Source organism: Scyliorhinus canicula, chromosome 14 (genome assembly GCF_902713615.1).
Source record: "Scyliorhinus canicula chromosome 14, sScyCan1.1, whole genome shotgun sequence".
NCBI lineage: Eukaryota > Metazoa > Chordata > Chondrichthyes > Carcharhiniformes > Scyliorhinidae > Scyliorhinus > Scyliorhinus canicula.
Genome location: NC_052159.1, coordinates 59,811,160 through 59,827,277, shown reverse-complemented (window position 1 = coordinate 59,827,277; position 16,118 = coordinate 59,811,160). Strand labels below are relative to the sequence as shown.

Here is a 16,118-nt window from a genome sequence, read left to right as displayed (position 1 = left end):
TTAAAAAAAAACTTTATTTGTTGAATCATTGCGATTACATTTCAAGAATTCCCAAATATAACCCTTTTTAATGTCAAAGAAGAGCATTTTTCACCTAATTGAACGGCAATGCTCAGTTTATGTTGCCGGTATCAGAAGATGGAGTAGCGCGAGGCTCTCCAATGCTGGCTCACTGTGTGGCGCAGGATCGCTGCTCCTAGGGGCCTGTCGACACCAGCATAAAACACTCCGGCGTTTACAACGGCGTCAACACTTAGCCCCAGGATCAGAGGATCAGAGAATCCTGCCCAGAATTCCTGGGAAAGTTGAACAGCCTCAAAGCTGTTTTCCGGTAGATTTTAGGCATCAGAGAATTCTGCCTCCTTCCATTGGCAAGGCACGGTTAGACAGCCAAAAACTACAGAATAAAGGGTTAATGGTTATGTTAATTAGACAATGGCATTATTAATTATGCAAGTACGACATCAGGGTCAGATGACCTAGAGGCTCCAAGAGAGCAAGACATAGAAATACATGTGTCCAAAGAACAATCTACTCATCATGACGTCTTTGTAAATAGAAACTATGTGCGGATTACCTCTAAGTCACTCAGTAAGTGAAACCTCATCAAATCAGAAACCTGGTGAACAGAAATCAGATTCTGTCTGGGATCAATGCCTAATGTTACTCCCCATTTCATATCCTCAAATATCGTTTTTCAAAGTTCAATATTTTTTCAAACAAAATCTAATCAGAATGAGGAAACAAATTTCCTTCCTTCCTTTTTGTCTTAATTGAGTTTTATCTTTCCCTTTAGAAATTATAATTTGTATCACGAGTGTAAACAATCAGCATTAACATGTCAGCAGCACAGAGTTGCAGACAATTCATAGACTTCAAAATTCAATTGGTTGTTTTGAGAAAGAAAAGCAATATCAAGTGAGTAAATTCAGCTGGATGTTGAATACAGGGTTAAAGGCAGGATTCTTGGAAGTGTGGAGGAACAGAGGGAACTTGGGGTCCATGTACATAGATCCCTCAAAGTTGCCACCCAGGTTGATAGGGTTGTTAAGAAGGCAGATGGTGTGTTGGCTTTCATTAACAGGGGGATTGAGTTCAAGAGCCGCGAGGTTTTGCTGCAGCTTTACGAAACCCTAGTTAGACCACACTTGAAATATTGTGTCCAGTTCTGGTCACCTCATCATATGAAGGATGTGGATGCTTTGGAGAGGGTACAGAGGAGATTTACCAGGATGCTGCCTGGACTGGAGGGCATGTCTTATGAAGAAAGGTTGAGGGAGCCAGGGCGTTTCTCACTGGAGCGACAAAGGCAGAGAGGTGACTTGATAGAGGTGTACAAGGTGATGAGAGGTGTGGATAGAGTGGATAGCCAGAGACTTTTCTCCAGAGTGGAAATAGCTGTCACGAGGGGAAATAATTTTAAGGTGATTGGAGGAAGGTATAGAGGAGATGTCAGAGGTAGGTTCTTTACACAGAGAGTGATGGGTGTGTGGAATGCACTGCCAGCAGAGGTGGTAGAGTCAAAGTCAGTAGGGACATTTAAGCGACTCTTAGACAGGCACATGGACAGCAGTAAATTGAAGGAGCGTAGGTTAGGTTGATTTTAGATTAGGATAAATGGTCGGCACAACATCGTGGGCTGAAGGTCCTGCAGTGTGCTGTACTGTTCTATGTTCTAAAGATACTCCTTCACAACCACGCCTTGCCCTTCTCTCAATTTGTAATGCTTATGGAGCACAGAAAGAAAATAAATATAAAACTACAAGCTTGTAATTTGATTTAGCAGTGAGACCTATGAAATCATTGTTTAGTAGTGGTCCAATGAAAATTTTTATGTGCGGTGACAGTAAACATTGGGTCTTACCAAGGTAGAATTTTAAAAGTGTTCTGCGGTTTGTCCTTCATATTTAAAATATTAATAAAACTCTTACCTGGAGTTGTGAAAATACATTTGATGATTCCATTTGCAATGAATTGTAGTTACCGCATCTACCAAAATAAATATTATATATCAAGTACAAACTTGTGTTTACATAATATCATTCATATCCTCAGGATATCACAAAGCACTTTGCACCCAATGAATTACTTTTCAAGTGTGGTCACTGTCGTTACGCATACAAATATAACAAACTAGTACAACGGGATCCCTTGTATCCATCCATTGGATTCTTATGTTGTAGAGATATTGGGCACGATTCTGCGACTCCCACGCCGGGTGGGAGAATCGCGGGAGGGCCGGGCGAATCACGCCACGCCACCCTGGCACCCCCCGCGATTCTCCCACCCTCCCCAAAATGGCGTGTCGCGTTTTGCGACAGGCCGCTCGGAGAATCGCCGCTCGCCGTTTCTAATGGCGACCGGCGATTCTCCGGCCCAAATGGGCCGAGCGGCCTGCCGAACCCGACCGGTTCACGCTGGCGCCAACCACACCTGGTCGCTGCCGGCGTGAATGGCGCACGACCGCTGTGTATGGGGCCTGTGCGGGGCGGAGGGAGGATTGATCACCACGGGCGTGCTCAGGAGGTGTCTGGCCAGCGATCGGTACCCACCGATCGTCGGGCCGGCATCTCTAAAAGACGCACTCTTTTCGCTCCTACGCCCCGCAAGATCAAGCCGCCACGTGCGGCTGACGCCACTTAGGCGCCGTTGGCCACGTCATTCCTGGCGCGCCGCGCAAAATTCACCCGCCGCCGCTCCTAGCCCCCCCCCGGAGGTGTGTGAGTGAGAGAATAGGGGGCGAGGAGCAGCCTCCGGCGCCAGAGTGAAACACTCCGGGCTTCACTCCGGCGTCAGCAGTTTGTCTCCCTTTGGGAGAATTGCGCCCATTAGCCTTGATCTTCCAATCTCCGGATAATCAGATATCCTAAAAGATAAGCATGGAACCCGTCGGAAGTCCCAACACAAGCATATCTCCGGTACTTAGGTGGGAAATTTAAACTTCCGATTGCCTGGATTGCTCAGTGATTGCCCAATACTTACCCTGGTTCTTACACATATTTGGTTATAGACCTTCAGCAGTGAGGTCTATAAATGTCACTTGTGGGTGTGGCTGTGATGATCAGAAAAGGATTGGCGACAATGTGTCAGGAATCTCCTCTCTGTGTAGACTCTCTCTGTTCATGTCTCTGGCACGGTGTCACCTGACAATAGACTGTGCCATCAGGAATCACTACAATCCCAGCACGGTAGCATTGTGGATAGCACAATCGCTTCACAGCTCCAGGGTCCTAGGTTCGATTCCAGCTTGGGTCACTGTCTGTGTGGAGTCTGCACATCCTCCCCGTGTGTGCGTGGGTTTCTTCCGGTGCTCCGGTTTCCTCCCACAGTCCAAAGATGTGCAGGTTAGGTGGATTGGCCATGATAAATTGCCCTTAGTGTCCATCATTGCCCTTAGTGTTGGGTGGGGTTACTGGGTTATGGGGATAGGGTGGAGATGTTAACCTTAGGTAGGGTGCTCTTTCCAGGAGCTGGTGCAGACTCAATGGGCCGCATGGCCTCCTTCTGCACTGTAAATTCTATGATCCCATGATTTTTGACACTCCCATAGTTACCCTCACTGGACCATACTTGTCTGACCCATGGTTTGCAATCATTGAGACTTGTTGCAGGGAACTTGCATATCTGCCAACTCCTAGCTTGGATAGAGGGCCAGACAGAGGCTGGAAGTTTGACTGTCCACAGGGAGAGGAACAGCTCCTCAGGGCCTAGTTCTAGATTGGTGTGAAATGTGAATCAGCAAGTGTTTACAGTGGTGCAATCCAGTAGCAGAAAGCCTGGATCTGGAGTCAATCAGTGATTGAAAAAAAACTCCGCAGGTTGGTCAGCATAGAACATAGAACAGTACAGCACAGGCCCTTTCGGCCCTCAATGTTGTGCCGAGCCATGATCACCCCACTCAAACCCACGTATCCACCCTATACCTGTAACCCAACAACCCCCCCCTTAACCTTACTTTTTTATTAGGACACTACGGGCAATTTAGCATGGCCAATCCACCTAACCCGCACATCTTTGGACTGTGGGAGGAAACCGGAGCACCCGGAGGAAACCCACGCACACAGGGGGAGGACGTGCAGACTTCACACAGACAGTGACCCAGCCGGGGATCGAACCTGGGACCCTGGAGCTGTGAAGCATTTATGCTAACCACCATGCTACCCTGCTGCCCTGAATCTGAAAGATAAAGATGACTTACACTTGAAACACTAATCTTTCTCTTCCAAATGAGGATTGGCCTGTTGGGTATTCCTAATATTTTCTCGTCTGATTTCAGACATTTGGAACTGACAATTATTATTTAAAATTACACCTCTATTTTAAACAACAACCAAAAAACAGTGCATCAATTAAACTTACTGGTTTTGGTCTGAATGAGACTCTGTGCTTTGGCTTGAAGATTCAGAAGGCCTGGAAAAAGGATCAAGACGGTCGTCTCCCCTGGAGTTACCTGAAAATGTTATATGATTGATCCCATTTTTGCTTTCGGGACAGCTTTTTGATTGTGGAAGCTTCCGGTCACTTAAAGCTGGAAGAGAAACAAGCAGGTGAAAATTGCATTGATATATTACAGAACTGTCTTCATGATTCACTATGACTATAAAGTATTCTTCTCATGTAGGTGGGAATAAAATTCAATTAAATAGTAGTTTAAACAAGCTGTTATAGCAGTGACAAAATACAGCTATTAGCAAGAATGCACAATCTCTGGATAAACTATTGTACAATTAAGATCTATCAAGAATTATACATTAATGGGAATGATCTAACATAGCCATTATATATTTAAAAACTGTGCAATCTCAACATTTTAAAGGTACTGCAATATCATGTGACTAACTGATTACATTGGGGTATCATAAAATCCCGACAGTGCACGAGGCCATTCAGCCCATCGAGTCTACACTGACCCACCAAAGTTTCACTCCAACAGTCCCGCTCCCCCATCCTATCCCGCAACCCCATTTTAACCCTTGGACACTAAAGGGAAATTTAGCATAGCCAATCCACCTAACCTTCACATCTTTGGACTGTAGGAGGAAACCGAAGCACCCGGAAGAAACCAACGCAGAGGAGAACATACATAATAATAATAATCGCTTATTGTCACAAGTAGGCTTCAATGAAGTTACAAACTCCACACAGGCAGTTCCCCCAAGGCTGGAATCGAACCTGCGACCCTGATGCTGTGAGGCAGCATTGCTAAACACTGCCATTGTGCCGCCCTAAAGTTACGTGACAGCCACAACTGGATCCTCTCACCACAGGAAAACCCTCTCATCGCAGGAAGCAATCTAGTGAGCCTTTCCTATACCGCCCCCAATGCAAGTAGATCCTTCTTTAAATATGGAGACTAAAACCGTGCACAGTATCCATGTGTGGTCTAACCAAAGCCCTGTACAATTGTTGCAAGTCTTCCTTTTTCCAGTCTTATCCCTTTGCAATAAAGGTCCACATGACATTTGCCATCTTAATTGTGGGCTTTAATTACATGCTAACTTCCTGTGTTCCTTGTATAAATACCCCCAATCTTCTAAAAATATTTTTCCCATGTATTCTCACTATCTCACCCTTCCACACATAATACTCCCATCTGTCATCTTGTGGACCACTAACTTAACATGACTATATTTCTTTGCAATTTTTGTGCCCTCAAACTTGCATTTTCACCTAGCTTTGTATCACCAGCAACTTAGATGAGACACTCTTGGTCTCTTTGTCATTTATTAATTATAGATTGTAAATGGCTGAGGTCCCAGAACTGATCCTTGTGGCAGTCTACTAATTACAACCTGCCAAATTGAATACGCCCCGTTTATTCCTACTCGGCTGTCTATCTATCAACCCATCCTTTGGCCATGCTAATGTATCACCTCACAAATCCATGAACCCTTATCTTGTATATCAACCTTTTGTGTGGCACCTTGTCGAATGGCTTTTGAAAGTTCACTTCTATTGAATGTACTACTATTAATTCCCTTTTGTTTATCCCACTCTCAAAAACTCTTAATTCAATTGTCAAATACAATTTCCCTTCATAAAACCATGTTGATTCTGTTTGATCATGATATGATTTTCTAAGTGGATCATTAAGACTTCCTTAATAATAGATTGCAACATTTTCCAGACAACGGACAATAGATCCCTGCTTTCTCTCGCTCCTTTCCAGAACAGTGGTGTTATATTTTCTCATTTCTAATCCCCAAGGGCCACTCTTGAATCGAAGGAATTTTGGAATATCCTGTGCAACCACTATCTCTGCAGCTACCTTTTATAAAACTCCAAGATAAAGACCATCAGGTCCTAGAGATCAGTTAGCTTTTAGTTCCTTTGTTTCTTCCATGCTTTTCCTCACTCTTTTTAACTGCTTGGTTGCCCTCTATTTCTGGTATGTCATTTTTGACAATTTGTGAGTTCACAATTATATCAATGATTTGATATGGGGATCAAAATGTAATATTTCCAAGTTTGCAGGTAAAACTGGATGGGAAAGTGTGTTGAATAGCGCAAAGAGGCTCCATGGGGATTCAGACAGGTTTAGTGAGTGGGCAAGAACATGGTAGATGGAACATAATGTGGAAAAATGTGAAGAGATCCACTTTGGTAGGAGGAATGGAGATTCTTAAATGGCGAGTGGTTGTAAAGTGTTGATGGCCAAATGAATCTGGATATCCTGGCTCACAAGTCATAGGGTCACAGAGGTTTACAGCATGAAAACAGGCCCTTCGGCCCAACTTGTTCATGCCGCCCCAGTTTTTACCACTAAGCTAGTCCCAATTGCCGCATTTGGCCCATATCCCTCTATACCCATATAACTGTCTCAATGCATTTTAAAAAACAAAAATTGTACCCGCCTCTAGTAAAGCGTCTGGAAGTTTGTTAGACACTCCCCACCCTGTGTGAGAAAAAATTGCCCCTCTGGACCCTTTTGTATCTGCCCACTCTCACATTAAACCTATGCCCTCTAGTTGTAGACACCCCTACCTTTGGGAAAGGATGTTGACTATATACTTTATCTATGCCTTCTATACCTGAAATAGCGTTGCTGGATTTTACCATTGCACATCTTTGGGTTGTGGCTGTGAGACCCATGCAGACACGGGGAGAATGTGCAAACTCCACATGGGTAGCGACCCGGAGCCGGAATCCGACCCAGGTCCTCAGCGCTGTGAGGCAGCAACGCTAACCACTGCACCACCGTGCTGCCCCCGAAATTCTGGTGTCTTGTTGAGTGGCATGGTGGCACTGCTGCCTCACAGTGCCAGGGACCTGGGTTCAATTCTGGCCTTGGGTTACTGTCTGTGTGGAGTTTGCATATTCTCCTTGTTTCTGCGTGGGTTTCCTCCGGATGCTCCCGTTTCCTCCCACAGTCCAATGATATGCAGGTTAGGTGGATTGGCTATGCTAAATTGCCCCCAAGTGTCAGAGGGTTGGGTAGTATTACAGGGATAGGGCCCTTGAAGGGTTGGTGCAGACTCAATGGGCCGAAAGGCCTCCTGTAGGGATTCTATGATTTTTAGTCTTAGATGTTGCCTTGCACTCAGCAGGCCATTTGGGCTCTACATCAAAAGGAAGATGATCCATCCCTGAATATCCAGCCCGTGTGCGACCAGCAGATGAGGATCATGCACGCATGCGCATGGGGCAGTCAGACATTCCCAGCCTCTTCGAAGACCACCTTAGGATGGCCGATTGGCTCTTGGGGGATAAGTGCTACCTGCTGACGACCTGGCTAATGACGCCAGTACAGTGGACAGTGACCGTTGCAGAGATCCGATACTAGGCCCACACAGCCACTCATTGAGCTGTGCATCGGACTCCTCAAAATGTGGTTCGGGTGCCTCGACCACTCAGGTGGTGCTAAAGTACAGCTCCCAGAGTGTTGCCTGCTTGGTGATGGTCTGCTGTGCCCTCCACAACCTGGTACAGTAGCAGAGCGACATGCTGGAGATGGAGGAATATGTGGCCACATCCGAGAAGAAGGAGGAGGTTGAGACGGTGTCAGATCACAAGGGACTGGAGGATGAGCCCGGGGAGGACCGCAGGACCAGCCGGAAGATGGCAACAGGCGGCAACGAAGAGGGTCCGGCAAGCCAGGAGGGCCAAGGAGGCCCTCATCCTTGCCCCTCATTCCCCCTACCCCATCCCTATACATCCCACCCATTCATCATCCTCACCTCTCCCTTCCTCTGCCATTTCCCACCCTCCCAGAGTCTGTGTAACATCACTCCAGGATGATGGGACTGTGCCGGCACCATCAGCGGGTCACTGTCGAGGGGCAGGGAGGTGATAACTCGTAGAAAGCTGAGCACTGTTGTTCCTCAATCAATGCCATAGACTGACCACTGCCTGTCTGCCGAGTGCACGCTCACACTCATCATCTGCACGCAGTGTGTGGCCGCAAGTGGAAGAAAGTGCCAGAGGCGTTATATTGGTCGAAGTGCCGATACGTTATTAGGTTCCACAGTGACCACCACTATCCCAATCTCCCGATGGTGTAATCGCACAATTCCACCCCCATGCACCCCCCCCCCCAGTGATCCTTGATGTGCTCAGACTTCCATGCACTTCCGCCTCATCTAGGTGTTTCCCCAGGATGCACATCAGAGATAGAAACCTGCTGCTTACCACGTCCCATGGCTTTCGATGCCCCTGTCGGGCATCCTGTGGGGCTGGAGGGCCCCGGCACATTTGCCATGGCACCTGCCCCACTGTATCGTGTGCTGACTGCTTTGTCAGAGGGGTGGAATACGGGAGTGCCACTCCATACGATGGGTCCGGATTGGCATCCAGCAACCTCTCACCCCGGCCGCTGCCTATAGGGCTCTGGGGTTCACCTCGGTTTGGTGGGGCAGCTGGCACGAACCCTGGCTGCCTGCGTCATCTGGCTCTGCCATCCCTGGCGGCTCCCCCAATGTCTGCACCATGGTGTCGACGCCCTCGGCGATGCTCCTCAGTGACTGAGCCATACCCTGCTGCATATTGGAAATGCCCACTGCGAATGGGCCAAGCTCCGCAGCGCCTCGCTTTTCCCATCCGAGACTGGGACATGTCCTCCTCATCAAGGTCCACCTGGTACTGGGTCACGTCCCCCAGCAAGATGGAAATTCTACCGAGGCCTTCAGCCATGGCCACTATCTGTGCAATGCCTAGGACACCTCCACTCATACTGCTGACATTGTGCACCAGGCTCTCCACTGCGGTCGCCACCCTAGCATTGTTGGACTTGGTGCCACGCATTGCAGGTGTCAATTCCTGCGCCCGTAGCCTCTGGGACAGTTCCAATCAGCTATGGACCTGCTGGAGAGTCGCTGACATCACCCTCAGTCTGATGGCCACACCTTTACGACTGCATCAGTTCTGGGTAAACCTGTTCCACAGGCTCAGCATCTGTCTGGGACTCAGCTGGGTCCTGGGATCCAGCAGACCTCCAGTTGCTATCTGGCCTGGGCTTTGCTGCCTCCACCTGATGTGCATCAGCAACTGTGTGGTGCCCACCAGATTGTGCCCCAGAAGCCTGGCACAACCGTAGCCGACCAAGATAAGTGTCTGTACGCTGTTGGAGCGATGACAGCTGTGCTGTGACTATTAGTCGCGGACCTTCTTACAGCACTGGGCGCTGGTCCTCCTGGTCACGCTCCCCCAGCTGACGGCCACTGCCACATCCCCCCAGGCGGCGGTGGCTGCACTATGGCTGACCCTCCTGGATCCTCAGGAAAACAGGGAATCCCCTTCTGGACTCCACCACGTCCAACAGTCATTCCAGGTCAGTGTCACCAAAGCGTGGGGCTGGTCTCCGTGACGGCACTGCTGCAAGCGGAGTGGGATTGGCTGTGCAGGAGCGGTTCAAGTGCTGCTGTCACTGGTTAACGGGGGGGCTGGCGAACCACGATTTATGGTGTGAATCCTGTGGGGTCTCGTTAAGTGGACTAATTAATATTTTATAGAAGTGACGGCCTCACCGGGCCAAGTTCATGGCATTTCCCACTTGTTACACACAAGATTTTTTCATTAAATCGAGACTTTAAAAACTTTTCTGTTGGATCCCACCCATGTGTACGTGGGTTTCCTCCCACAGTCCAAAGATGTGAAGGTTAAGTGGATTGGCCATGCTAAATTGCCCCTTAGTGTCTAAAATATTAGGTGGGGTTACTGGGATAGGGTGGGCCGAGGTAGGGTGATCTTTGGAGGGTTAGTGCTCGATGAGCTGAATGGCCTTCTACTGCACTGTGGTGATTCTGTGATCCCATGCTATCTTGTCCCCTTAATATCTTGGAAACTTTAATTAAATCAGCTTTGCTCAGCTTAATTCCAGGAAATACAACCCTAGCCTGTGTAATCTCTCCTTGGGGTTGTTGGCACTGTTTTTGTGTTCTAATTTGTTTAATTACTTCAAACAACAGAGTAAATGGGCACAGCCACAGAATTATGTCTTTAATGAGGCATTACACTATATGATCCATTATGGGAACTCAGGATTTTGACAAGCTCATATTACAAGATCCAACACTCAGGTATATCATATTCTACAACCCAGCATTAATACAACATACTGATGGTTCACTCACAACCTCTATTCTCATTCTTCCATTGATCCCTACATTCCATGCATACTACCACTAAATTACATTACGAAGATAGATAAAAATAGCATCAGAAGAATAACAACATAGAGTCAAGATGCATTTAGGCCCTCGGAATCTATTCTAATCATTCAATTAGCATGGTTACTACTTAAGCTCTTCCACTAATTTTATTGCTATGAACATAGTGACCAGATCAACTTCTCTCACATTATTAAGCACACAGGTCAGCCTTCTGATCTGCAGAAATATCCTTTGATTAGGATGCATTGTGCAAGTGGGCCTATGGACAGCTGAGAGCTGTTTTAATTCCCCCCACCATACCCTGCTCCCAGATACGCTAAACCTACCAGCAAGGGTAAGATTAACCTTTTTGATCACCTATCCACCTAATCACCTATATAAAATGGCAAACTTGACACTCCATCAAATCTCTGCTGAGGACCTTACTACCGCCCCATTGAAAAAAATGTTCAGCTTCTTTCCCCACAGTGTGGACAAACTAAGCAACTCCCATTTTACCAGTAAGAACAAGTTGAGCCCACCCAAAACTAACTTAGAACAATTTCTAAGAATGCTAAATTTGAAATCAAGGTGATGTTGGAACAGGAGTAAATGTCAGCAAGCAGAAAGATCATTGCTGAGTGGGTTAGGGTAAGAGTAGCAGATAATTGGATGAGCTCCACAAAATGGAGAGTGGAAGATAGGAGGCTAACAAGAAAAATGTTGGGGTTAAAAGCAGAAAGTGCTGGGACATCTGGATTAGATTAGACAGCTGTTCCACCCTAGTTTCTTGTGGGATCTTCTTATTCCGACTGACAGAGCAATGGGCAGCGCAGCACCCCCCTTGCAAGTCCAGCAGATTGTAATAGAGTTGGGAAAGGAGATGACATGCTGTCTTTTTACGACACTAGCTACTGTATTCAAGTAGGTTTTTAAGGTCCAGTTTATTAATGAATTAATGTGGGTCGGTGAATGATTGGATGAGTGAATGAATGGGTAGGAGGGAGGTAGGTAAATGAGGTGGGTCATCAGATTGAGTCAGTGGGGTAGTCAGGTCTGATCGGGATGAGGTCAGGGGTAGTTGGATTGGGTCAAAGGGGTAGCCAGGTGGTTGATGGGTTGATGTGGTAGTCTGGTTGGGTTGGGCGTAGTCAAGTGGTTGGGGTTTGTTCCAACAAAGGGTTTATGACTTGAAACGTTAACTCTGTTTTTCTCCTGATTTTTTCCAGAATTCACTATTTGTTTCAGATTGCAGAAACCACATTATGATGCTTAATTTGGGAGTTATCTAGTTGGGTAGGGAAGGGCTAGTTGGGTGATTGGAGGTGGTCTAGTTGGGTTGGGGTTAATCAGATAGTCAATGGAGTAGTTGGGTGGTCAGTGGGGGGGGGGGGGGGGGTTGTCTGGTGGCTTGGGGGATAGTTGGGTGGTCAGTAGAGTAGTCACATCATCAGGAGCATACTCTGCTTGGGTCGGTGGAGTAGCTAGGTGGTTGGGTTGGATAGTCAATGAGATGATGGGGTGGGCAGTAACCACTTGTGGAGTTACCCGGCTGTTTGACTATGTTTTACACTGTCTAACTATTCCAGAGTAAGTCCCATCCATCTAGCTCGGTCTCCACCCAAAGCTCGGGGTCAGAGACAACCTTGAATGACCTTGGGAAATCAACCCATTGGAAGTTTAAACTTCATGGGCAATTCCCACATATAACAGTGTGTCATAATTTCTGCAGGGTCCTGATATGCATCTCCCAACATGCTTCTGGTCTCCAATTTGGGCTTCTTTATTTTGTATTCATTATCTCATTGACAATATTGCATTAAATCCTTCAATTACCCCCAAAATCCCCCACTTGCACTACACCCTCCAATGATTTTAAACTAAAAATTGTCCTCAATGAACTGCAGCAAAATAAATTCCTAATATACAGTGATCAAGGCAGTCTTTTGCCCATAACGCTATAATTCTATCATCCAGTACACACTCCAACACAATCTTTGAAGTGATCAATATTCTCAACTCCAAGTATACAATCCCCTTGTCGATATAGGCTGCTCAGCTATGGCCTGCTGTTCAATCCAAATGTAAACAGTGGATATGCATGTATAACAGAATACAACCTGCCCTCTAATCCGTGACTTAGTTATTAGCCCTACTTCATACAGAAGACAGAATTAACCCCTTCCTTCCTTCTGCTTTGAAGGTTTTCATGTGTGAAGAAAGTTTTTGTACAGAATAAAGCTCAGAGCTTAAAGAATGACACTTCCCCATTAGAAAACAGCTTTCCAAATACATTTTGCACGTTAATCAAACAACAGATGACTGAAACCTTGTCTAGTCAAGTCTGTCCTTTAGGTAACACCTGTGGTGATATGCATCACTGCAAATACACAAGGGGTTAATGTAAATGCACTTAGACTAGATAAACACTAGAGGGAGCACCAGAGACATCATGACACACAGACATTCAACCAATAGGTCAGTAAGATAGAACATGACCAGTGGGTACTCAAGACACACACAGAGGTGACTCTACCACAAGGGGGCTACCCATATAAAAGGACAGGTCACAAATGCTCTTGCTCTTTCCATAGGCGACACTCAAGACAGGAGCAGATCAGGAAAGCCTCACTCCCACCGCATGAATTAGAGCAGACTTGTTAGTTAGATATAGTTACTATAGTTAGATTAGCAAGAGAGTCAAACTCAAGTAGGAGAATTGTCAGCGGTTCAATAAATGTGTTAAACCTATCTCCAAGTCTGAACCTTAATTTGTCAAGAGTGTACATCAAGGAAGCAGCTTATGCTAAGTCAAGCATAACACGACAACACCCAAACATTCTAGTTACCGTAGGATTTTGGTTTGCCTCAGGGAGGTCAGCCATTATATAATGGAGTGACAGGAGTATGGCCCACTGGTCAGAGAACCAATGGGGAACACCCTTCAGTCCCATGGGGGAAATCCAAAGGCATTAAGTGCCCTTCAGACACATATATGGCCAGCATCAGGCCTTCCCCTGACTGAGGTCCCTGGCAGTATTAGTCCCTCCTACTCGTAGCTGCTGGCGAGTCAGACTGTCAGCTTCTTATTACGATATTACCATCAGCAACACCAACAGAGCAGTGGCAACTTTTATTTTATTCATACATGGGCATCGTTGGCTAAGCCAGCATTTATTGCCATCGCCAACTGCCCTCGAGAAGATAGTGGTGAGTCGTTTTCTTGCAGGTACAATGAGTTACCTTCTTGCAGGTACACCCACAGTGCTGTTAGAGATAGAAAGACTTTTGAACCTTGGGCTATACAGTGAGGACCAAACTCTCTCTCAGTCTGTCACTTATCTTTGTGTGAGATCAACTCATTGAACCTCTTTGGGCCCTGTTCCTTACGTAGTACTCAGGGTTCCTCGGCATAAGCAGGCTAATCAATGCCTAACCAAACATTCAACACCCAGGGATTTTAGTTGGTTAATGTTTTACTAGCTACACACAAAAAACATGGCCTTTATGAAAGTTATTTTTAAATGAAGAATGTCCTGAAAAAGTGAACTGGTTTGATGTGATATAAAATAATGAACTCATGTGACTGCAATAAAATTATTAAGTAACTAATACCGCAGATTAATTTCAAGTGAAGTGATTCAGCTAAGAACTCGGACATTTTCAAACATATTTGAATCGCAAATTACTATCACTTAAAGGTGGCTCTGGAAGGTGCAACAGATAGGCTGAGTCAGGGTCTCAGAGTAAGGAGAACACAGAATAATGTGCAGAGGGTGGGCTCCTGATTCAGTGCTGGGTACAAGAGGTGGACAGGAGCAGAGAGGTTCTCCATTCACAGGGAACCATGAGTCCTTCCACACAGGCATTGTAATTGCAGTGGAATCATATGGCTGCCGCAGTATAGCCTGGAGAATAGGAATATAATGCCATACGAGGTTCAATGATCTTGCACAAAGGTAAAGATCAATGATTTCATCTTCAAATACCGTAAACTTGGAAATGAAGTACACTAGCCTCAGATACTGCTTATCACTGCCTCATCCCGTTCACTCACCAATCAACAAAATTTATGTCTCACATCCATAGCTTCACCTCATGCTAAGCACTGCTGCAAGCCCCAAAAATGTGCAGAGGTGAAGTCGCGATATCAGAGGGAGCACCCAAACAAGCCTCCAAATCTATCTACCCAATCTTCCATGCACCGCCTGCCCTGCGTGTGGCAGAGTCTGTAGATCATGCATGGCACATATCAGCCATCTCAATAACCGCTAATCATCAAACTAGAGTCTCAAGAGACTATCTAAGGAGAGGAGGATATGTTAATATTGAGGACTAGTTGGGACAATGGAGAAGCAGGAACAAGCAGATCGTCAGCAATATCTCATGTGGCGTGTTAATATCAGATTGACTAGTGTAGTGGAGGCATGGAAGCCAGCACACAGACCAGCTACAAGTTCACATTGACCATCTAGGATAGGTTTAATTTCCTTTCATGTTCAGGCAGGAAATGAAGTTTATGTCAGTGAACAGTCAAACAATACAGCCATTAGCTGTGTCCAGAAATGCGAACTACAGTTGTGATAGTTCAAGACTTGCAGTGCAAGAAAAGAGTTTGCATCTTCCTTGCTCCCTGGGTTTAAAGCAAAGATAAGTTTACGGTTTATATTAAAGGTTCAGAACGAGGATTGAGACTTGGGGAGCGTAGAGATAAGGCAACGGAGGAACGAAACAGATTTGACAGGTGAACGTTGGGTAAGAAATGAGCGATACAGTGGCTAGCACTGCTGACTCACAGCACCAGGGACCCGGGTTCAATTCCGACGTTGGGTGACTGTCTGTGTGGAGTTTGCACATTCTCCCGTATCCGTGTGGGTTGCCTCCGGATGCTCCGGTTTATTCCCACAATCCAAAAACGTGCAGGTTAAGTGGATTGACCACTCTTTTGAGATCCACCAACAGAACAGAAGGAAAACAAACTGAGGGACAAAGCAAAAAAGGGCCGCTCCTGTTAGAGGCACTGCCCGAACATAAAGATCAACAGCAACTTAAAAACATAAAATAAGAGTGCAGTTAAAGGGGTCAATAAAGCACCCGAACCCCTGCGGTGCCCAACAGGCAAGGAAGGCCTCAATGGTGCCCATGGACACCGCATGCTCCCTTTCCTGGGACACCCGGCCGCGAATGTAGCCGCGGAAGACGACAGACAGTCTGGCCGGACGACCCCCCCTCGGTTGCCTGCTGCCTGGATCTATAAATGGCGCGCTTCACCAGACCCAGGAGCAGGTTCACAAGGAGGTTCTCCACGTTCCCCGCTCCTCTCCGCAGCAGGTGCCCATAGATTAGGAAAGTGGGGCTGAAGTGCAAACAAAACTCCAGCAAAACATTGGTGAGAAAACTAAGGGGAGTGCAGCCTAAGACATGTAACTCCACAGGGCCGCAAAAATAGCAGGCTTCTTGGGAGTCCGTGAACCGGTGCAATCTGTGATTGTACGTTACTGCTGCATGCAACACCCTCCACGCCAGGTCCCC

The 16,118-nt window shown here is 46.5% G+C and overlaps 1 protein-coding gene across 3 annotated transcripts in view; it reads right to left on the bottom strand.

Annotated features, from left to right (window-relative positions):
• Positions 1-16,118, bottom strand: part of LOC119977749 — a 73,716-nt gene that overhangs the window by 19,704 nt on the left and 37,894 nt on the right. For all 3 annotated transcript variants that reach the window (XM_038818957.1, XM_038818955.1, XM_038818956.1), the window contains exons 3-4: positions 4,360-4,528; positions 1,932-1,989 (exon numbers count right to left, since the gene is read on the bottom strand). In XM_038818957.1, coding sequence (XP_038674885.1) covers positions 1,932-1,989; positions 4,360-4,528 — 227 coding nt within the window. The remainder of the gene's footprint in view (positions 1-1,931; positions 1,990-4,359; positions 4,529-16,118) is intronic.